Source organism: Rhipicephalus microplus, unplaced genomic scaffold (genome assembly GCF_043290135.1).
Source record: "Rhipicephalus microplus isolate Deutch F79 unplaced genomic scaffold, USDA_Rmic scaffold_55, whole genome shotgun sequence".
Taxonomy (NCBI): Eukaryota; Metazoa; Arthropoda; class Arachnida; order Ixodida; family Ixodidae; genus Rhipicephalus; species Rhipicephalus microplus.
Window position 1 is genome coordinate 2000001 of NW_027464628.1, and position 25000 is coordinate 2025000.

The 25000-nt window shown below is 42.4% G+C and overlaps 1 protein-coding gene across 1 annotated transcript in view; it reads right to left on the reverse strand.

Annotated features, from left to right (window-relative positions):
- The window catches only part of LOC142788357 (uncharacterized), a 48548-nt gene extending 25592 nt beyond the window's left edge, over positions 1-22956 (reverse strand). The window contains exon 1 of the mRNA XM_075884915.1: positions 22605-22956. Coding sequence (XP_075741030.1) covers positions 22605-22956 — 352 coding nt within the window. The remainder of the gene's footprint in view (positions 1-22604) is intronic.
- Positions 22957-25000: the final 2044 nt, after the last annotated feature.

Here is a 25000-nt window from a genome sequence, read left to right on the forward strand (position 1 = left end):
CTGCCTCGATCATGTTGGTTAAGTAATTTTGGTGGGGGGACCAGATTGGTGAGGCAAATTCAAGTTGAGGTCGAACAAAAGTTTCGTAAGCTAGTTTTCGGACGTTAGCGGGGGAAGAATGTAAGTTACAGCGTAGGTATCCCAGTGATCTCGAGGCATTTGCGCAGATGTTAGTGATGTGAGAGGACCATGAAAGATTTTGTGTGAAGTGTAGGCCCAAATATTTGTATGTGCAAACATGCGAGAGCGGGTCATTATTTATACGGTATGAAAAAATGGAGGGGTCATGTTTACGGCTAAATGAGATGGTTTTGCATTTTGATGCGTTTAGAACCATTTGCCACGTCTCACACCATTTCATAATTACATCAAGGTTTTTCTGTAGTGCGTAATGATCGTTAACATTGTTGATAGGGTGGTAGATTATGCAGTCATCGGCAAATATTCGTATGAATGATGTGACGCCATCAGGCAAGTCGTTTATAAATATAAGAAATAGCAGCGGGGCGAGCACGCTGCCCTGTGGCACCCCGGAAGTTACATCGCATATTGACGACGAATCGTTATTGATGACAGTGAACTGTTTCCGAAGAGAAAGAAAATTTCGAAGCCATGATAAGGTTAGTGAGTCTAATTGAAGAGCAGATAGCTTTGAGATTAGGCGGCAGTGGGGCACACGGTCAAACGCTTTCGAAAAGTCAAGAAAAATCCTGTCTATTTGGAGGTTATTATTCATGTTCGAGTGAAGGTCAGTCGTGAATTCTAGCAGTTGTGTCTCGCATGACCAACCTTTCCTAAACCCATGTTGGTTGCGGAAAAAGAACTGGTTAGACTCAATATGGTTGTAAATGTGCGAAGCGATAATGTGTTCTAATAGCTTGCAGCAAATGAATGTAAGTGAGTTGGACGGTAATTTTGGGGTAGATGTAGGTCTCCAGACTTGAACAATGGGGTAACTTTTGCAACTTTCCAGTCGTCAGGTATCTGCCCAGACTCTAAAGATTGTTGAAAAATATAGCACAGAATGTTACTGGTAATGGAAATTGTGTTTTTTAGTACTTTTGAGGTAATATTATCAGCCCCAGCGGAGCTAGACAGCTTCAGCTTAGTTATCAGACATTCTATACCTTTAGCTTTAATTTCGATAGGTTTCATGTACTGGTAATCATAATCGGGTACGTTAGGTAATGTGGATTGGTCTTCCAGAGTAAACATTGAGGCAAAAAAAGTGTTAAAAGCAGAACAACACTAGCTGTTAGAAAAAGGTTCGTGATTCTCATCATGTAAGGTAATGTGGTTAGCATCCCGATATTGAAATATTTCACGCCAGAATTTTTTTGGGTTAGTTTTTAGGAGGGAGCCCAGGTCTGTTGAAAAATATTTAAGTTTAGCAGAACGTATAGCTGTGCAGTAGGTGTTTAAACACCGCTTATATTTATCCCACGCACTGGCTGTGCGCAGGCGTTTAGCATTTCGGTAGAGACGTTTCTTTTTATTTCTTAGTTGGTTGAGTGACTTAGCGAACCAGGCATTACACTTGTCATTAGATATCGAAATCAAGAGAATGTATTTATTAATCAAGACGGTCATTTTGTCACGGAAAAGTACGCAGTTGTCGTGGACCGAGCGATTGCTAAACGAGGTCAAGAATACCTAGTTAAAGAATATTTCAAGTTCATTGTTGATTTCGGCATAGTTAGCTTTATTATAGTCGCGAATTGTTTTGGTAGTTTTGCCGGAAAACGTTACAGGAAGATCAAGGGTTACTTCAAGAAGTCTGTGATCGCTAAGACCTTCTCGGTAAAGGACTTCCATGACTGTATCAGGGGCTGAGGTCAGTATTAAATCTAAAATATTATTTCCACGGGTGGGTTTATTGACCACCTGTACAAGATTGAAGTCAAGCGTTAGGCTGATAAACTGGGATGATGTGTTACAAGGGGAGAATAGAAGGTTCCAATCAATCTGGGGAAGGTTGAAGTCTCCAAAAAAAAACAGTTTTAGTATGGCACAAGTTAATGGCATCAGTAATACTTTCCCTCAATTCAGCTATGAAACAACTATTGGAATAAGGAGGGCGGTACCAGTTTCCTATCAGAACAACGTTAGTAGGGCTTGTTTTGCAAGCAACCCAAATTATCTCAAGGGCCGATTTTGTGTGGACAACGTAAGAACAAACTGTTATTCTGTTTGTATGTATATGTGTATGTGTGTGATGTGTGTATGTATGTATGTTGTCACAGAACGAGCGCTAAAAATAGGCGCGCCGCAAATTCTTGCGGTAACGCGCGGAAGAAACGCCGCGAAGTCAAAAGAAAAAAAAGGAAAGAAAAAGAAAACAAACGGCCAAGGCTCCCCGGGCGCGCGCTCTCCCCGCAGAAGCGTGGCTTCATCGACGAACCTCCTCACCCCACAACGGCGGCCGAGCAAGCCCGCGATTTTTCTAGAACGAAGGAGGCGTGGCCACGCCGAGATGAGTCATCCGACGCGGAGGGCAGTCGAACCGTCTCACGCCTCTCCCCAGCCTTCGCTGCGCATCGCGCCGACGAAAAGAGGAGAACTTTCTGGAAGGTGGCGCGGAACGTATTTAATCGAGCAGCCGAGACGAGAAATCAGGAGGAGACGGAAGTTAACGCCAGAGCGCGTAGGGATTCCGCCGTGTAGTCGGCGAAGTTTTGGTCCGTAGGGACGAGGCCGGAGGTGAAGAGGATTTCCACCTGAGGGGTGACGACTCGAGCTACCGGCAGGAGTGTGTGTTTACCGCTATCGAGCGAAGACGCGGGGCAACAGCTGCGTGTGTGAAGCCGACGTGTTCCGGCGAAGAAGTTGAAGTTTGAAGAGTGGCGAATTGAAGACGGGAGGTTTCCTGGAAGAGAAACTTCGAGGGCGCGGAACGACAACAACGCTGGACTTTGAGTGAGTGATTCTCGGAAGAGTATCATTCAGACTTTTGTTCCAAGGACTTTGGACTGAATAGGTTTTATATCTCTTTAGTCTTTAAGTGTCTTGGTTGTTCAATGCATGTGACTGCATTGTAGTGCGTATTGTTGTCTGTGTCCGTTGTTTCAAGTGTGGTTGATTGTACTGTGTAGTACGTTGTACGTTGTTTGTTTGGTGACGTATTGTATGTAACTATTGTGGAGTGTGCGTTCTTGTGTATTGTTTTCGATCTGCCATTTTTGAGAATATAGTATTTGTTTGGTTTTATCGACTCTCGGCTCTGACTTGTTCTTTGGGCCACAGCCGGCGTCCGCTGGCGCGCCAAAAAGGACCACTTCTAAATTGTCCACGCTTTCGTGGTGCGGTTCGGAGGGCCAATACTTCGGCCCTTGGAATTAGCCCGGCGATCGCCTCCCTAATTAACGGTACCGGTGTGACAATTAATTTGGCGTCCGCGAAACAGGACCTTTTGGTGCACAGTGTGTCCAAAGAAGTGAGAAAGAGCCTCGAGTTGTTGATACTGCTATCGGACCGATTTTGTGTGTTGTTCAGTGTTCTCGTTAACGAGTGCAGGGGAGTGTTCCGATAGACTGATTTAGGCAGATACTTTTTGCACGCGGCAAGGTTTTATTTGCGAGTTGCGAGACACAATGGATCTCGAAAAGTTAGTTGCGCTTGGTGAGAAGATGGGTCTTTCCGGCGCCGAACTACGGAAATGGGTAAGCCAGAAGGAGAAAGAGGCGGTGGAGAGAGAAAGGTTGGCAGCTGAGAGAGCCAAGGAAGAAAAAACAGCTGAGTTGGAACGAGAGAGGTTGGCGGTCGAAAGAGCCAAAGCGGAAAAAGAAGCTGAGTTGGAGAGAGAGAAGTTGGCAGCTGAAATGGCGAGAGAAGAAAGAGAAGCAAAGGAGCGACAGCTGAAAGAAGAAAGAGAGCAGCAATTGAAGTTGGAGTTGGAGAGAGAAAAGTTGGCAGCCGAAAGGGCGAGAGAAGAAAGAGAGGCAAAGGAGCGACAGCTGAAAGAAGAAAGAGAGCAGCAATTGAAGTTGGAGCTGGAGAGAGAAAGACTGGCAGCTGAGAGGGCGAAAGAAGAAAGAGAGGAAAGGGAACGGCAGCGACAGCACGAGATAGAACTTGAGCGACTCCGTTTGCAACAGCGAAGTGAAACTCCCGTCCAACCTAGAGTTGAAAGCAGCGAACGGGAAGATCACGGCTTCCGCTTGAACCCAAGCAAGCTGCTCGTGGCGTTTGATGAAAGGAAGGACGACCTTGACGCATACCTTCACCGATTCGAGACGATTGCGAAGAGCCAGAATTGGCCAGAACATCAATGGGCAACTGCTCTGAGTACTTGCTTGAGTGGTGAAGCGCTCAGTGTGTACGGTAGGCTGACGCCGACCGATGCAGCCAACTACGCAAAGGTGAAAGCTGCTTTGCTGAAGCGATTTAGATTCACTGAGGAAGGATTCCGGGATAGATTTCGGACAGGAAAGCCAGCTGACGGGGAGACGGCTACGCAGTATGCCGCCCGACTTTGCCATTATTTCGACAGATGGATTGAACTTTCAGGGACAGCACAGGAGTACGATGAGCTTAGAGAGCTCCTAATTAGAGAACAATTTCTTACTAGTTGCCACCCAAGTCTGTCACTGTACTTGAAAGAGAGGAAGGCTGACTCACTTGAAGACATGCTTGAATTGGCTGATCAATTCTTGGAAGCGCAAGGTGGCACTAATTTGGCCAAAGTCAAGAAGGAGTGTCCCGACGATTCGAAGAAATTGGCTCCCGAAGAAAAGAAGCGTGCACCAGAGAGCATTCCGCGATGTTTTCTGTGCAACCGAGTGGGTCATCGCGCGAAAAACTGTCGAACGATCTTTACGAGCCCTACGGTTGTAAAATGTTTCAAGTGTGGTCAGACTGGGCACAAAGCAGATGCATGTCGGAACGGAGTGAGTCAAACTCACCAGGTATCCTGTGTGCAAGCAGCACCGAAAACGGATAATAATGCCGTCACTGATGGATTCGTAGAGTTGAAGAATGGGGAGAAAATTCCTATTGTGGGGGCTGTAATGTCAAAACAGCCAACCGGTGTTACGAAGGGAATGCCAACGCTTCCTGGAAAGATTGCAGGCAAGAAGATTACGGTTCTAAGAGACACCGGTAGCTCCACGGTTATCGTGAGGAGAAATTTGGTACGGGAAAGAGAGTTGACAGGCAGAACGAAACCGGTTTGCCTAATTGACCGTACGGTCCGGATGCTTCCGGAAGCAGAAATTGAGGTTGAAACCCCGTACTTCAGCGGGAAGGTTACTGCGTTATGCATGACGACCCCCCTGTATGACCTTGTCATCGGAAACATCGACGGGGCGCGAGGGCCAAGTGATCCAGAATGTTTGGGAGAAGACCCGAAGATAGAGCCCTCGCCAACACAGCGGCCGCGAGATACAGTGGAGGAGCAGCCCGTGACGGATCTCACTAGAGCCCAAGGTGAAGCCGCGGCCCAAGAGACAGCGGATGAGAAGAGGATCGTGTCGAATAAGTTCACGGGCCGAGCAACCGGACTTACGTCGGCACGACCTCAACCGACCGACAGTGTAAAGGAGACGGAGTTGGCCAGCCGGGCAAAATGTAGAGGCATGTTCAAGCGGGTAAATAAACAGACAGGACCCGTCGAACGTAAGGACGCGTTAACGGTGTCGGAAGAGACAACGATGGCTGACACAACGCCTCAGATATCGTCGTTGGAAAGGGCTCGCCGAAAAAGAACGTGGAAGCACAAGAAGAGATCGAGCGAGCACCGCAAAAAGGGGCGCAAGCGCTGCTCGAAGTACGTAGGATAAGTGCTGAGCTCAAAGCAGAATGTGGTTGGCAGTGTTGAGTGTCATATGTTGTGATAATGTTGTGGTATCCTGTGTCACAAGTGTCGAAGTGTTGTGCTGTGATGTGATGTATAGTATTGTACCATTGTTGTAGTGAGAGACTTTGTACATTTGTATTATTGGGAATGTGTGGTGGAGTGTTGTACTCATGTGCTTGTGGTTGTGTTTTCACGTGTTGTGTAATTGAATTACAATGTACAATTGTATTAAGTGATCTATTGTGAATGTGAAGTGTCATGAGCGACTGATGGTGTTACAGTCTGTGAGAGTGTGTGGTGACTTTTCGCGCTCGTTTGTGTGGTATTGAATATTATGAGATAATATTCTTAAAGTGGGGGGCAGTGTCACAGAACGAGCGCTAAAAATAGGCGCGCCGCAAATTCTTGCGGTAACGCGCGGAAGAAATGCCGCGAAGTCAAAAGAAAAAAAAGGAAAGAAAAAGAAAACAAACGGCCAAGGCTCCCCGGGCGCGCGCTCTCCCCGCAGAAGCGTGGCTTCATCGACGAACCTCCTCACCCCACAACGGCGGCCGAGCAAGCCCGCGATTTTTCTAGAACGAAGGAGGCGTGGCCACGCCGAGATGAGTCTTCCGACGCGGAGGGCAGTTGAACCGTCTCACGCCTCTCCCCAGCCTTCGCTGCGCATCGCGCCGACGAAAAGAGGAGAACTTTCTGGAAGGTGGCGCGGAACGTATTTAATCGAGCAGCCGAGACGAGAAATCAGAAGGAGACGGAAGTTAACGCCAGAGCGCGTAGGGATTCCGCCGTGTAGTCGGCGAAGTTTTGGTCCGTAGGGACGAGGCCGGAGGTGAAGAGGATTTCCACCTGAGGGGTGACGACTCGAGCTACCGGCAGGAGTGTGTGTTTACCGCTATCGAGCGAAGACGCGGGGCAACAGCTGCGTGTGTGAAGCCGACGTGTTCCGGCGAAGAAGTTGAAGTTTGAAGAGTGGCGAATTGAAGACGGGAGGTTTCCTGGAAGAGAAACTTCGAGGGCGCGGAACGACAACAACGCTGGACTTTGAGTGAGTGATTCTCGGAAGAGTATCATTCAGACTTTTGTTCCAAGGACTTTGGACTGAATAGGTTTTATATCTCTTTAGTCTTTAAGTGTCTTGGTTGTTCAATGCATGTGACTGCATTGTAGTGCGTATTGTTGTCTGTGTCCGTTGTTTCAAGTGTGGTTGATTGTACTGTGTAGTACGTTGTACGTTGTTTGTTTGGTGACGTATTGTATGTAACTATTGTGGAGTGTGCGTTCTTGTGTATTGTTTTCGATCTGCCATTTTTGAGAATATAGTATTTGTTTGGTTTTATCGACTCTCGGCTCTGACTTGTTCTTTGGGCCACAGCCGGCGTCCGCTGGCGCGCCAAAAAGGACCACTTCTAAATTGTCCACGCTTTCGTGGTGCGGTTCGGAGGGCCAATACTTCGGCCCTTGGAATTAGCCCGGCGATCGCCTCCCTAATTAACGGGACCGGTGTGACATATGTATAAGCGCGTATGTGTGTGTATGTGTGTGCGTCTGTATGTATGTGTGTATGTGTGTGTTTTTGTGTATGTATGTGTGTATGTATGTATGTATGTATGCATGTATGTATGTATGTGTGGGTAGGTATGTGTATATATGTGTGTATGTATGTGTGTGTATGTATGTGTGTATTTATATGTGTGTATGTGTGTATATATCTGTGTATGATTGTGTATGCATGTGTGTATGTGTGTATATGTGTGTATGTGTGTATGATTGTGTATGATTACATGTATGGTTGTGTGTATGTATGTGTGTATGTATGTGTCTGTATGTGTATATCTGTGTGTATGTATGTATGTATGTGTGTATGTATGTATGTATGTATGTATGTATGTATGTATGTATGTATGTATGTATGTATGTATGTATGTATGTATGTATGTATGTGTATGTATTTATGTGTGTGTGTATGTGCGTGTAAGAGTGTATGTGTGTGTATGAGTGTATGTATGTTTTGTATGTATGTGTGTGCATGTATATGTGTATGTGTGCATGTGTGTGCGTATGTGTGTATGTATGTGTGTGCATGTATGTGTGTATGTATGTGCGTGTATGTAAGTGTGTATGTGTGTGTATGGGTGTATGTATGTGTGTATGTATATGTGTATGTATAACTGTATTTGTGTGTGTATGTTTGTATGTATGTGTATATGTGTGTATGCATGTGTTTGTGTGAACGTATATGTGTATGTATGCATGTGTGTATATGTATGAGTGCATGTGTATCTGTGTGTGTGTATGTAAGTGTGTATGCATGTATGTGTGTATGTATGTGTGTGTGCATGTGTGCATATGTATGTGTGTATGTGTGTTGGTGTATGTGTGTGTATGTGTGTTGGTGTATGTGTGTTTATGTGTGTTGGTGTATGTGTATGTGTGTATGTATGTGTGTATGTGTGTGTGCAACTGTGTATGTATATGTATGTATGTGCACGTGTGTGTATGTATGTGTGTATGTGTGTATGTATGTATGTGTATATGTATGTGTATGTGTGTATCTATGTGTGTGTATGTGTGTGTATGTATGTGGGTATGTTTGTGTGTATATGTATGTGTTTGTATGCGTGTATGTGTGTATGTATGTGTGAATGTGTGTATGTGTGTGTGTATGATTGTGTATGTAGGTGAGTATGTACGTTTGTATGTATGTATGTATGTATGTATGTATGTATGTATGTATGTATGTATGTGTGTGTATGTATGTGTGTGCATGTAGGTGTATGTGTGTGTATGTGTGCATGTGTATATGTGTGTGTATGTATGTGTGCATGTGTGTGTATGTATGTATGTGTGTGTATGTGTGTATGTGTCTATGTATGTGAACCCGTGTGTATGTGCATATGTGTGTATGTGCCCCGCTGATGCGAACCCTGACTTCAGAAAACTTATCAGAGCATGCATCTGTGGCGCTCGACTCTCTTTTAAGCAAGTATGACGAGATATTCTCAAAATCTCAGACAGATATTGGGTGCATCACTACTGAGAAGCATAGGATAGCACTTACTAATGCTGTCCCTATTCGTCGAGCACCATACCGATTTTCACAGGCAGACAAAGTGGAGATCAACAAACAAGTTAATGCTCTCCTCAAGCAAGGTGTTGTGAGGCCTTCGTTATTGCCCTTCGCCGCACCTGTCATTTTAGCAGAAAAGAAAAGTGAAGAACGCACTCGTCTATGTATTGACTACCAGAAACTCAATGCCATAATGGTACCCGACTTTCAACCAATTCCACGTATATATGATATTCTTGACCACTTAGGAAAGGCGGAGTTTTTTACTACGTTGGACGTAACGTCGGGATACTGGCGTGTGCAAATGCATCCTGACGATGTTCAGAAAACTGCATTTGTCACGCCTGATGGTCATTTTGAGTGGTTGGTAATGCCGTTTGGGTTGAAGAACGCTCCAGCTGCATTTGAAAGAGCCACGAAATCAATAATAGCGAAACATCAGCTCACCAATGTTATTAATTACTTTGACGATGTGGTCGTATACTCAGAGACATTTAATGATCATATACGACACCTTGAGGTGCTATTGAAAGCTCTCAAAACCGAGAACGTAAAACTCAAACGAAAAAAGTGCCGATTTGTATGCTACAGCATTGAATACCTGGGCCACAAAATTTCACAAGGAACAGTGACACCTAAGCAAAGTGATGTGGCTGCCATACTCAAATTTCCTGCACCAAAACGAGAAAAAGATCTCCAGCGTTTTTTGGGCACTGTAAACACCTACCATCAGTACATCCCCCACTTCTGCGATATCGCTCTTCCACTCACAAAACTACTCCACAAAGGCAGCAAGTGGGTGTGGACAGAAGCATGCGAGCAAGCCTTTCGTGAACTGAAGAAGCGGATAACTGAAGAACCAGTGCTTCGCATATACGACCCTTCGAGACCATGTACTGTGTACTGTGACGCATCTGGTGAAGGCATCGGTGCAGTGCTGAAACAACCTGATGATAAAGGCAAAGAACATCCTGTTACCTACTATTCCCGCAAACTACTATTCCCGCAACTAAGCTATTACAGAAAGAGAATGTCTTGCCATTGTAGATGCCATTGATAAATGACATTGCTACCTTCATTGAAAGTCATTCACTGTTGTAACAGATCACTCTGCACTCCTGTGGCTGAAGAATGTTAAAAATCCTCAAGGTCGTCTCTTCCGGTGGTATTTTAAACTGTCAATGTATGATGTGAACATCAAACATCAAAAGGGCGCAAGTAATGTCGAAGCAGATGCGCTCTCCAAAGCCCCAATAGTTAATCTTCTATCACACGACGACCTTCAGCGATGCAACAATGAGCGTCCAAAAGGAACGCACTCATTGGAAAATAACATCATCGTCGTTAAAAGAAAAGGACTAAGGAAAATATACGTGCCCCATGAACTACGCCCAACCACTCTGAAAAATGCACATCAACATTTTGGGCATGTCGGAGTGAAGAAGACGCTATCACTCCAGTCTCCGCAATATTATTGGCCGCATATGGTAACCGATGTTTCCACTTACATTCGGCATTGTGATACATGCCAGAGATGCAAGAAGACGAAAACAAAAAAGTTTGGGACGCTTGAATCACTGCCTCCAGCTGAAGAGCCCTTCCACCTTTTTGCAATAGACACCATAGGAGGATTTTCTGGATATGGCTCGTCAAAAAGGTTTATACACTTGGTTATTGATTATGCAACTCGCTACGTATGGGCGTTTGCTCATAACAGTGAGAACAGCGACGCCTTCAATTCATCCTGAAAAACAATTTTTCTTCTGGAAAACCACGGAAGCTCCTTTCAGACCGTGGAACAGGATTTACCGCAGGAAAATTCAAGCAGTTTTTAAAACATAATCGTATACACCAACTATTCACCTCATCTCATTATCCACAATGCAACGGCATGAACGAGCGGACAAACCAGACTATCGTAACGAGACTTAAATGTAAGATCAATGACGAACCACAGAAGTCTTGGACTAAGCTGCTTCCGGAGGCTATTGACGAGTACAACAGAACACCCCACGAAGTGACCGGCTACGCACCTTCCTTCCTGATGTATGGAATTCCATCTTATACTACTGTACTGGAACAACGAGAAGAAACCGTCGAAGAAGCGCGAAAAACTGCAGTTACCGATTCCATCGCCTACCATAATAAGAACAAAGTCATTTATGATAGAAAATTCCTTCCAATTGGGTTTCAAGTCGGTGACTTTGTCCTTCACGAGACACCATGGCATCCCAACAATGGCAAACTGAGTTCTGTCATGAAAGGACCCTACAAGATTCTACGCAAGGTCTCAACAGTGAACTATGAGATCAACCGCTCTGTGCTACCCTTAAGTAGAAACTCTGACATTGTGCATGTTAGCAAACTGCGGCGTTATTTTGAACCTTCTGAATTGAGACTTTCTCGAGGGGAGGGGGAAGTGTGACGCATTAACAAGGTGATTCTAGGAGAAGCCGACAAAGAGGAAGTGCGAGTGCATTAGAAAAAACGCATGGCATCTGGACCACGACGTGTCTCCATTTTGTAGCGTCATATATATATATATAAATATATATATATATATATATATATATATATATATATATATATGTGTGTGTGTGTAACGGTGTGTGTATGTGTTTGTATGTAAGTGTGTATGTATGTAGGTATGTGTGCATGTGTGTATACATGTGTGAATTTATGTATGTGTGTGTACGTATGTGTGTGTGTGTATGTGTAAGTGTGTATATTTGTGTATGTGTGTGTATGTTTGTTTGTGTAAATGTGTGTGTGTGTGTTTGTAAGTGTGTGTGTATGTATGTGTGCATATATGTGTGTATGTGTGTGTATGTATGTATGTATGTATGTGTATGTACGTATGTGTATGTATGATTGTATGTATGTGTGTATGTATGTATGCATGTGTGTATATATGTATGTGTGTATGTATGTGTGTGTTTGTATGTGTGTATGTATGTATGTGTGTTTGTGGGTGTATGTATGTGTGTATGTATGTGTGTATGTATGTATGTGTGTATGTATGTGTGTACGTATGTGTGTATGTGTGTGCATGTGTGTGTGTGTTTGTGTCTGTATGTATGTATGTGCGTGTGTATGTGTGTATATGTGTGTATGTATGTGTTTATGTGTGTATGTGTATGTATGTATGTGGGTATGCATCTGTGTGTATGCATGTATGTGAGGTAGGTATGTGTGTATGTGTGTGTATGTGTGTGTATGTATGTGCATAAATGTATGTGTGTATGTGTCTGTATGTGTGTATCCATGCGTGTATGTATAAGTGTATTTGTGTATGTATGTTTGTATGTATGTGTGTATGTGTGCATGCATGTGTTTGTGTGTATGTATGTGTGCATGTATGTATGTGTATATATGTATAAGCGCATGTGTGTATGTAAGTATCTGTATGCATGTATGTGTGTATGTATTTGTGTGTATGTGTACGTATGTATGTGTGTATGTGTGCATATGTATGTGTGTATGTGTGTGTGTTTGTGGGTATAAGTGTAGGTATGTGCGTATGCATGTATATATGTGTGTGTATGTATGTGTGTGTATGCATGTGTGTATGGTTGTGTATGAATGTGTGTATGCTTATGTGTATGTGTGTAAATAAATGTGTATGTGTGTGTATGTGTGTATGTATGTATATGTGAATGTGTGTATGTATGTATGTGTGTATGTATGTATGTATGTATGCGTGTGTATGAGTGTATGTATATGTGTGTATCTATGTGTTTGCATATGTGTGTATGTGTGTATGTATGTGTGGGTGTACCTATGTGTGTGTATGTACGTGTGTGTATGTATGTATGTGTGTCTGTATATTTGCATGTGTTTGTATTTGTGTGCGTATGTATATAAGTTTGTGTATGTATGTGTGTATCTATAAGTGTATATATGTGTGTATATGTGTATGTATGTGTGTATGTATGTGTGTGTGAATGTGAGTGTGTATGTGTGTGTATGTATGTGTGTATGTGTGTATGTGTGTGTATGTATGTGTGTATGTGTGTATGTATGTGTGTATGTGTGTGTATGTGTGTATGTGTGTGCATATGTGTGTATGGATTTGTGTGCATGTATGTGTGTATGTATTTGTGTATGTATGTGTGTGTATGTATGTGCATGTATGTATGTGTGTATGTGTGTGTATGTGTATGTGTGTATATATGTGTGTGTATGCGTGTATGTATAAGTGTAGATGTGTATGTATGTTTGTATGTATGTATGTGTGTATACATGTGTCTGTGTGTACGTATGTGTGTATGTAAGTGTGTGTATGCATGTTATGCGTGTATGTGTGTGTGTATGTGTGCGTATGTATGTGTGTATGTGTGTTGGTATATGTGTATGTACGTGTGTATGTGTGTGTATGGGTATGTATGTGTGTGTGCAAGTGTGTATGTATGTATGTGTGTGCACGTGTGTGTATGTATGTGTGTACATGCATGTATGTGTGTGTATGTGTGTATCTATGTGTGTGCATGTATGAGTGTGTATGTAAGTGTTTGTATGTGTGTATGTGTTTGTATGTATGTGTGAATGTGTGTATGTATGTGTGTATGATTGTGTATGTATGTGTCTATGTGGGTGTATGTGTATGTATGTATGTGTGTGAGTATGTGTGTATGTACGTATATGTGTGTATGCATGTGTGTATGTATGTTTGTTTGTAGGTATGTATGTCTGTGTGTATGTATGAATGTCTGTTTGTATGTATGTATGTATGTATGTATGTATGTATGTATTTGTAGGTATGCGTGTATGCGTGTATGTGTGTATATATCTGTGTGTATGTGCGTGTGTAATTTTGTGTATGATTGTGTGTATGCTTGTGTGTATGTATGTATGTATGTATGTATGTATGTATGTATGTATGTATGTATATATGTGTGTGTGTATATGTGTATATCTGTGTGTATGTGTGTGTATGTAAGTATATAGGTATGTATGTATGTGTGTTTCTATAAGTGTATGTATGTGTGTGTATGTATGTGTGTGCTTATGTATGTATGTGTGTATATATGTGTGTGTACGTATGTGTGTATCTATGTATGTGTGTGCATGTATGTGTGTATGTGTGCATGTGTGTGCGTATGTGTGTATGTATGTGTGTATGTATGTATGTGTGTGTAGGTATGTGTGTATGTGTGTGTGTCTGTGTGTATGTATGTGCGTGTAAGTATGTCTGTATGTGTATGTATGTGTGTATGTATAAGTGTATTTGTGTATGTATGTTTGTATGTATGTGTGCATGTGTGTATGCATGTGTTTGTGTGTATGTATATGTGTATGTATGTATGTGTATATGTATGAGCGCATGTGTATCTGTATGTGCGTAAGTGTTTTTATGTGTGTGCTTGTGTATGTATGTATATAAGTGTGTGTATACACGTATGTGTGTATGTGTGTGTGTGTTGGTGTATGTGTAGGTATGTGTGCATGTATGTGTGTATGTATGTGTGTGTGCAAGTGTGTATGTATGTATGTGTGTGCACGTGTGTGTATATATGTGCGTATGTGTGTATGTATGTGTGTGTATGTATATGTAGGTGTGTATCTATGTGTGTGTATGTGTGTGTATGTATGTGTGTATGTAAGTGTGTGTATGTATGTGTTTGTATGCGTGTATGTGTGTGTATGTATGTGTCAATGTGTGTATGTATGTGTGTATGATTGTGTATATAGGTGTGTATGGATTTGTGTATGTATGTTTTTGTGTGTGTATGTAGATATGTGTGTATGTATGTGTGTATGTATGTATGTGTGTATGTATGTATGGGAGTATGTGTATGTATGTATGTATGTATGTGTGTGTATATGTATATATGTGTGTATGTGTGTATCTGTGTGTATGTGTGATTGTGTGTGTATGTATGTGTGCATGTATGTGTGTGTATGTATCAGTGTGTTTGAGTGTATGTATGTATGTGTGTGTATGTATGTGTGCATGTGTGTATGTATGTGTGTGCAAGTATGTGTCTATGTGTGTATGTATGTGCATATGTGTGTATGTGAATGTGTATGTATGTGCTTGTGTATGAGTGAATGTATGTGTGTGTATGCTTGTGTATGAATAGGTGTATGTGTATATGTATGTGTGTATGTATGTGTTATGTGTGTATGTATGTGGGTGTATGTGTGTATGTGTATTTAAATGTGTGTGTATGTTTGTGTGCATGTATATGTATGTTTGTGTGTATGTGTGTGTATGTATGTATGTATGTAAGTATGTGCGTATATGTGTATGTATGTATGTACGTGTATGTGTATGTGTGTGTATGTGTGTATATGTGTGTATGTGTGTATGTGTGTATGTGTGTATGTGTGTATGTATGTGTGCATGTGTGAATGTATGTATGCGTGTATGTATGTGTGTGTATGTGTGTGTGTTTGTATATATATCTGTGTATGTATGTATGTGTTTGTATGTATGTGTGTATGTGTGTGATGTGTGTATGTATGTATGTATGTGCGCGTATGTGTGTGTGTATGTGTGTGCGTCTGTATGCATGTGTGTGTATGTATGTGGTTATGTGTGTATGTGTGTGTTTGTGTGTATGTAGGTGTGTATGATTGTGTTGCATGTGTGTATGTGTGTATCTGTGTGTATATGTGTATGTATGTGTGTATGTTTGTACGTGTGTGCATGTGTTTATGTGTGTGTACGTATGTATGTATGTGTGTGTATATATATATATATATATATATATATATATATATATATATATATATGTGTGTGTGTTTGTGTATTTGCCATCGTTTGTGTATTTGCTGTCATGCCATCCAACGCAGAATTGGCCAAAAAAATGAAGCACTTGAGTTTTTGGTTTGCTCTAGTCTTGATACCCTTGCAAATGAACTTACAGCTAAAATTAAAGAAAAGCTAGCACAGGAAGAACTGGGGGAACATGCGTCCCTCACTGATAGTGTTCAGTTTCTGTGTGACAATTTCGACTCTATCAAAACAAAGCTGGATGAATTGAAACTAGCTAAGAAGGAACTAGTTGCGCAAAATGAGGCACGGACTAGAAGGGTTGCGGAGTTGGAGCAATACTCGAGGCTCAATAATGTTGAAATCAAGGGCGTTCTGGTCACTCAGGGTGAGGACTGTGCGGCCATTGTGATTCAGATTGGCGAAGCCATTCCATGTCCTGTCATGCTCAGCGACTTTGACACAGTTCATCGCGTTTCAACGAAATCAGATGAAAAGAACATTGTTGCACGGTTCTGCTGCCGTGAAAAGAAAAACGACTTTGTTCGCAAAGCGCGTAAGACCCGTCCGAACACTTCTGATGTTGGCTTCTCCGGTAGTTCAAGTAAGGCAATCGATGCCAATAATCACCTGTCTCTAGAGAACAAAAGATTGTTTGCTAAGGCCCTAACTCTGAAAAAAGCGCACAAATGGCAATTTCTGTGGACAGACTATTGCCAGATCAAGGCGCGGAAGTCTGGTGATGGCAGAGTATATCTCATTATCAAAGACAGTGATCTTAGCATCTTTTCATAGCCACTGAGCCCTACGCCCATTTTCGTGCTGAACACTCGTTCACTTTCATCTTATCATCATGGCTTTGCTATCTCCTGATGAGGCTAAACATATGCTAGATAATAGTAATCGCTCCTTGGTTCATTTCAACGCGCGTAGCCTGCGCGAAATTCGGATAATATTTATAACTTTATAGATTCACTCGCGCATTCTTTCTCCATCATTTGCATCTTTGAAACTTGGCTCTGCACTTTTGACGTCAATCTGTTCGGCCCGTCATTGTACGAAGCTGAGTACTATCACCGTTGTTCAGACAGCTATGGCGGCTCAGCAAGATTTATCGCCCCAGATCTGTCCTACACCCACCGACAAGATCTTTCCTTAGGCATCTTGCATTGCGAATCCGTGTGGATTGAATTAGATAATTCTTTTTTGAACGATAATAACAACGTTATTCTGGGGTGTATTTACCGTTCCCCTTCTTCGATTATGAGGGATTTCATTTCTCGCCTGGATACCATTCTGCATCAGCTATCATCTGAAGGCAAGCGCGTTGTCCTAGTTGGAGACACCAACATAAACTTGCTTAACACAGACAATTGTGCATGCACAGAATATAATGACTGCTTCAGTGGATGCGGTTTTGAGTCTCTCATTTCATCTCCTACTAGATGTCCTATTTCTGGTGCTGCTTCATTGATTGATCATGCCATCTGTAATTTCTCGCCCTCTCCCTCTGCAGGTGTAATTGATGTGAACATCACTGATCATTATCCCATATTTCTTGCTTTCAACGTCATGAAGCCATTTGATCCACCCACGCGTGTTACTTCCGTGCTTGACCAGGAATTGTTTTTCAATGCCATTATTAAAACTGATTGGTCTAGTGTTACGTCCGTATGCAATGTAGACCAGGCATTCAACAAGTTTTCTTCCCTTTTCCTTAAAGCCGTAGAAGAATGTACTAAGACAGTCAAATGTAAAAAGAGGTACAAATATCCTAAGAACCCATGGTTATCTGAGCGACTGCTAAAAAGTATGCGTAAAAAAGATAACCTGTACAGAAAAGTAAAAAACAACCATGTAACACTGCTTTAGCTTCACGCTATAAAAGATACTCGAATGTTCTTTGGTGTTTCTTGAAAAATGCCAAGAAAAAATATCATGATGACCATATATCCAGTGAAAACAACTCTAAAAGACAATGGCAGCTCTTAAACGATTTTCTAAATTGATCAATGCATAGTTCACCTTTGCAGAAAGTCATATATAAAGGCATTACACATGATAAGTGTTGCTGATAAGTGTTGCTGCTGATAAGTGTTGCTGAGGCTTTCAGTAATTATTTTTTCGAATTTTTTAGTAAAAAACATAGCAGTTCTTGTAATCTACAACGTACTAATCACTCTTTTTTCCCCGTGAGCCCTGATGATGTTTCTACAGCAATCAAAGTCTCAAAGAAACCGGCCCTGGTATAGATAAAATCTCTGCACGACACTTAAAACTTGCAGTAGACATTATTTCTGAACCACTTTCTATAATTATAAACCTTGCGTTCAAGCATGGCAGTTTCCCTACTTCTCTAAAAATAGCTAAAGTCCTTCCGATCTTTAAAAAGGGTGACAAGCAATCTATTTCTAACTAACGCCCCATCTGTATTCTTTCTTCCCTGAGAAAAGTCATCGAAAAACTGTTAATAACTTGACTAAACAAATACCTTAATAAATTTAACATACTGGAGCCCTGTCAATTTGGCTTTCGCACTGGAAGTTCTACTAACCTTGCTACTCTTTCCCTATACGACTTTATCAAACACTCCATAGACGCAGGATTTGTAGTAGGGTCAGTTTTCCTAGACTTCACAAAGGCATTCGATATCATTATTGATGTCATATTATCCAAGACACGCGAATCATATGGTATAACAGGTCCATCCCTCAAATTTTTAAACAGTTAACTCCTTAACAGAAAGCATACTGTTTACATATCGGGCTGATTTTCTTCTACTGAAACAATAAATCAAGGGGTTCCTCAAGGGTCATTACTGGGTCCGTTACTTTTTTTACTTTACATTAATGACCTTCCTGACATTAAACACATGGCTCACTGCGTTCTATATGCTGATACTACCATTTCCATTGCTGATAGATGTATTGACAACGTCACTAATAAATTAAATGCTGTACTTTGTAGCGTGTCAAAATGGTGCCAGGAAAATTTCTTAATTACTAATCCAAATAAATCTAAGTTTATGGTTTTTAGATCAGCTCAACGCAAGTTAACTTCCTCACCACAGCTCACAGTTGACTCTCATGTGATTAATATCAGCGACAGTGTATCTTTTCTTGGCGTTCACCTCGACGCTAACCTTAACATCACTCTCCATATTGCTCACATTAGAAAAACGGCAGCATTCGGCATTTGCGCATTACTCAAAGCTCGGTCATACTTTTCTCATGAAGCACTCCTTTCAGTTTACTTCGCATTCATTCATTCTCATATCACTTATAGCATCGCATCATGGGGGAATACTTACCAGTGTCATGTTTCATCCATACAACATTTACAAAATCGAGCTGTTCTCGCTATTTTTAACTGTTCTCGCGACAGTAGCGCCGCTCCCCTTCTTCAAAGCAATAAAATATTAACTGTTAGCTATCTATTCAGGTTTAATCTAATTATGTTTCTGCATAAACAAATAAGAAATCAACTTTCTGCTAATTTGATCCTAAGATGTTAGTTAATACTAACACAACCAGGTTTGCGGCTAATAATAACTGTTTACTTCCTAAGGTTCGTACTAACTATGGTAAATCATCTTCTCTCTTCTCTACCATCACTATATGGAATAATTGGCCCACTTCGCTAAAATGCAAAGTTTATTTATTTTCATTTAAAAATTCATTAAAAGAGTACCTGTTAAATGGTTGATGTAGCTTCTTTGTGTTGTTTTATGCTGTATTATTTGTTTTTTTGATTTTATGCCTTTTTGTTTTCATTCTGCTTTATATATTTTTGTTTCCACGATTCTAACAGCTGCTTGTGCTTTTATTATTTGTAATCATCACCGAGGGTCCCACTGCAGTCTTGTACTTTGGGACCCTCGTCTGTATATTTTACTCCCTGTAACATCCTTTCATGACATGATAATGAACTGATTGATTGATTGATTGAGTGATTGATTGATGTATGTATGTATGTATGTATGTGTGCATGGGTGTGTATACATGTGTGAATGTATGTATGATTGTGTGTTTGTATATGTGTGTGTATGTATGTATATGTGTATGTATGTGTGTGTGTTGTGTGTTTTTATGTATGTGCATGTATGTGTGTGTTTGTGTGTGTGTAAGTGTGTGTATGTATGTGGTTATGTGTGTATGTATGCGTGTGTATGTGTGTGTGTTTGTGTGTATGTATGCGTGTATGTATGTGTGTATGTATGTATGAATGTGTGGGTAGGTATGTGCGTATGTATGTGCGTGTATGTATGTGTGTGTATGTATGTGCGTATGTGTGTTTATGTGTGTGTTTGTATGTGTGTATGTAATTGTATGTGTGTGTATGTATGTATGTGTTTGCATGTGTGTATGTGTATATCTGTGTGTATGTGTGTGTTATATGTAGATGTGTATGTATATATGTATGTATGTATGTATGTATGTATGTATGTATGTATGTATGTATGTATGTATGTATGCATGTGTGTGTTATATGTAGATGTGTATGTATATATGTGTGTGTGTATGTATGTATGTATGTATGTATGCATGTATGTGTGTATGAGTAATTGTATGTGTGTGTATGTATGTGTGTACATATGTGTGTATGTATGTGTTAGTGTGTATGTGTGTTTGTGAATGTGTGTGTATGTATGTGTGTACATATGTGTGTATGTATGAGTGCATATATATGTGTGTTTGTGTGTGTGTTTATGTAGGTGTGTATGTATGTATGTGTGCGTATGTATGTGTATGTATGTATGTATGTATGTATGTATGTATGTATGTATGTGTATGGACGTATGTGTATGTATGATTGTATGTATGTGTGTGTGTATGTATGCGTGTGTGTATATATATGTATGTGTGTGTTTGTATGTGTGTATGTATGTGTGTATGTATGTGTTTAAGTGTGTATGTATGTGTTCATGTGTGTATGTGTGTGCATATGTGTGTATGTATGTGTGTGCTTGTGTGTGGGTATGCATGTATGTGTGTATGCATGTATGTGTGGTAGGTATGTATGTGTGTGTATGGATGTGTGTGTATGTAAGTGCATAAGTGTATGTGTGTATGTGTGTGTATGTGTGTATCTATGTGTGTATGTATAAGTGTATTTGTGTATGTATGTTTGTATGTATGTGTTTATGTGTGCATGCATGTGTTTGTGTGTAGGTATGTATGTGTATATATGTATCAGCGCATGTGTGTATGTATGTGCGTATGTAAGTGTGTGTATGCATGTATGTGTGTATATATTTGTGTGTATGTGTGCGTATGTATGTGTGTATGTGTGCATATGTATGTGTGTATGTGTGTATGTGTGTTGGTATATGTGTAGGTATGTGCGTATGCATGTATGTATGTGTGTATGTATGTGTGTATGCTTATGTGTATGTATGTGTGTAAATATGTGTGTGTATGTGTATGTATGTGTGCATGTGTGTGTATGTGTGTATGTGTGTGTATGTGTATGTATGTGTGCATGTGTGTGTATGTGTGTGTATGTGTGTATGTATGTATATATGTATGTATGTACGTATGTATGTATGTATGCGTGTGCATGAGTGTATGTATGTGTGTATGTATGTGTGTGCATATGTGTGTATGTGTGTATGTCTGTGTGGGTGTACCTATGTGTGTATGTATGTACGTGTGTGTATGTATGTATGTGTGTCTGTATATTTGTATGTGTTTGTATGTGTGAGCGTGTGTATGTATGTGCACATGTGTGTGTATGTATAAGTGTATGTATGGTTGTATATGTGTATTTATAAGTGTATGTATGTGTGTATTTGTGCTTTTGTGACGTTAAACCCCACATATCAATCAATGTGTGTGTTTGTGTATGTATATGTGTGCATGTATGTCTATGTATGTGTGTGTGAATGTGTGTGTATGTATGTGTGTGCGAATGTGTGTGTATGTATGTGTGTGTATGTGTGTGTATGTATTTGTGTATGTATGTGTATGTAGGTATGTATGTATGTATGTGGGTGTATGTGTGTGTATGTATGTGTGTATGTGTGTGTATGTATGGATGTTTGTGTATCTGTGTGTGCGTGTGTATGTATGCGTTTATGTGTGTGTGTATGTGTGTGCGTATGTATGTATGTATGTATGTGTGTATGTATGTGTGTATGTGTGTATTTATAAGCATATTTGTGTATGTATGTTTGTATGTATGATTGTATGTGTGTATACATGTGTCTGTGTGTACGTATGTGTGTATGTAAGTGTGTGTATGCATGTATGTGTGTGTATGTATGTGTGTATGTGTGCGTATGTATGTGGGTATGTGTGTTGGTATATGGGTATGTATGTGTGTGTGCAAGTGTGTATCTATGTATGTGTGCGCACGTGTGTGTGTATGTATATATGTGTGTATGTGTGTATCTATGTGTGTGTATGTATATGTGTATGTAAGTGTTTGTATGTGTGTGTATGTATGTGTGTATGTGTGTGTATGTATGTGTGAATGTGTGTTGTATGTGTGTATGATTGTGTATGTATGTGTGTATGTATGTGTATGGATGTATGTGTGTGTATGTATGTATGTGAGTATGTGTGTATGTATGTATGTATGTATGTATGTATGTATGTATGTATGTATGTATGTATGTATGTGTGTGTATGCATGTGTTTGCGTGTATGTGTTTGTATGTATGTGTGAATGTGTGTATGTATGTGTGTATGATTGTGTATGTAGGTGTGTATGAATTTGTGTATGTATGTTTTTGTGTGTTTGTATGTAGATATGTGTGTATGTATGTATGTATGTATGTGTTGAGACGCGTCGCTCGGCAGAGCTGCGCAAGTGAACAACTCGCGTCCCAAACAACTGACTTTTATTATCATCCTTCCTCTCGAAGATAACTTTCTCGTGCGGGCGCATACTCTCTCTGCACCGCACACAGAAGCACCGCTTTGCGTCTCCACAGTACTCCCCCCTAGTGAGTGCGCGCACAACGGCCGCACTCGGACGACCCACTGCGGTTCATAAGTTCATGCGCACCGGGGGTCTCGTACATTGTCCACTCCGAGCAAACCGTTTGAGGACTTGTTGGGGCTGCGCTACGTGGTCTGCCGGGGGTGCCTGCGAGGATGGAGCTCGAGGTGGTGCAGGTGCTTCGCTGTCGGAGTCCACGTGTGCTGATTTTACGCGGTCTAGAGAAACCACGTCGTGACGACCACCTCTGTCGATTGTAATGTGCTTGTCTGTCCGTCGCAGCACCTTGAAATGCCCGTCGTACGGGGGCCGGAGTGGAGGCTGTACGGCTTCGTGTCTCACAAACACGTGAGAGCAGGAGGAGAGTTCCCGGTCCACGTAGACTGGCCGGGCGGCGGGCGGACGCGGAGGAACAGCGCGTAGCTTGCTCATGATGTCTCGCAGTCACACGGCATAGTCCGCGTTCGCGTACACGTTTTCGTCCTTACTGGTAGTGAAAAACTCCCCTGGAAGGCGAAGCGTTGTTCCGCACACCAGTTCAGCGGAGCAGCATCCAATATCTGCTTTCAGAACCGTCCTAACGCCCAGCAGAACAAACGGCAGTGCCTCTACCCAACTGTGACTCGCAGTAGCCGTCAGGCTCGTCTTCAGATGGCGATGAAACCTTTCCACTATACCGTTGCTTATCGGATGGTAGGCAGTTGTTCTGATGCGGTGAGTACCCAAGAGCCGGATGACGCTTGCGAACAGGGCGGACTCAAACTGTGTTCCGCGAACCGTAGTCATGGTTGCCGGTACTCCGAAGCGGGCCACCCAGTGGAAGATAAATGCGCGGGCGACGGTATCAGCAGTCATGTCTTGAATGGGCACGGCCTCCGGCCATCGCGTGAAGCGATCAATGCAGGTTAGCAAGTAGCTTTGCCCCTGGCACAATGGCAGTGGTCCCACAATGTCAACATGCACATGGGAAAATCGACAGTCCGGCAGAGGGAATGATCCCAAGGGGGTCACAGTATGTCGCTGAACTTTGGAGCGCTGGCATGCGATGCACTCTCGTGTCCAGTATCGGACATCCCGGTTTATTCCTGGCCACACGAACCTCACTGTGCATAGCCATTGCGTGGCTCGAATCCCGGGATGCGCCAGGCTGTGCAGCAAGTCAAAAATGCTGCGACGGAGGTTCGAGGGGACGAACGGTCGTGCCTTGCTTTTTGACATGTCACAGCATACGGATTTTGAGGGTTTTGCCAACCATTGCAGCTTCAAGCGACTGGTTGAAAACGTCAGTAGACGCTTCAATTCTCCATCGCTGCGTTGAGCCGTCGTAAGTGTGGTGAAATCCACGCCGCTCGGCAGGCTGATGGCATTCACTGGACCGCGCGAAAGAGCGTCGGCAGCAGCATTATCCGTGCCACTAACATCGCGTATATCGGTCGTGAATTCTGCGATGTACGACATTTGGCGGAGCTCCCGTGCCACGTGCGCACCAGAATCGGAGTTCGCGCGCAATGCGTAGGTGAGTGGCTTGTGATCCGTGAGCACAAAAAATTCTTGTCCTTCCACATAATGTCGGAAATTCCGGATAGCCGCGTATATGGCCAGGAGTTCCCTACCGAAGGTGCTGTACATTCGTTCGGACGGGCTCAGTTTTCTGGAGAAGAAGGAAATTGGTCACCACGCTCCGCTCACCTTCTGCTGCAACACTGCTCCAATCGCTGCATCGGAGGCGTCCACATTGACGCACCGAGGAACACCCAGCTGCGGGTACGTGAGCATGGTAGCATTTGCGAGAGCTTCCTTTATCATCCCGAATGCTTGTGTGGATTGGTCGTTCCACTGAGAGGCAGTTGCCTTAGATCCAGATGCCGTAAGTAGGTTGTGGAAAGGCTGAAGGATGTTGGCGCATTTCGGGATAAAGCTACGGTAGAAATTCACGATTCCAGGAACTCTCGAAGCTGGCGGAGGTTTTTCGGCTGTGGAAACTGCCGTACTGCTTCCCCCTTGTCCTTCTCGAGCTGTACTCCGGCACTTGAACTGCTGTGGCCCGAAAATGATAGTGTCGGTACCCCAAACATGCACTTTGCCGTATTGATAACGATGCCGTTCTCTGTCAGTCGCTGAAGTACGTAGCGCAGATGCCGCTCGCGCTCTTCAGGAGTGCTGCTAGCAATCAGAAGATCATCGAGGTATACCTTGCAAAAGTCGAGGCCACGGACAACGCCATCCATAAACCGTTGAAAAGTTTGGCCGGCGTTGCGTAAGCCGAAAGGCATGCGTAGGAACTCGAACATTCCGAACGGCGTTGTTATTGCGGTCTTGGGGATATCCTCCGGTGCTACAGGTATCTGATGATATGCTCGCACTAGATCTATTTTAGAGAAAATGGTAGCACCATGCAGGAAGGAGGTCATGTCATGAATGTGCGGGACTGGGTAACGGTCTGGCACGGTTACCCGGTTCAGTGCTCGATAGTCCC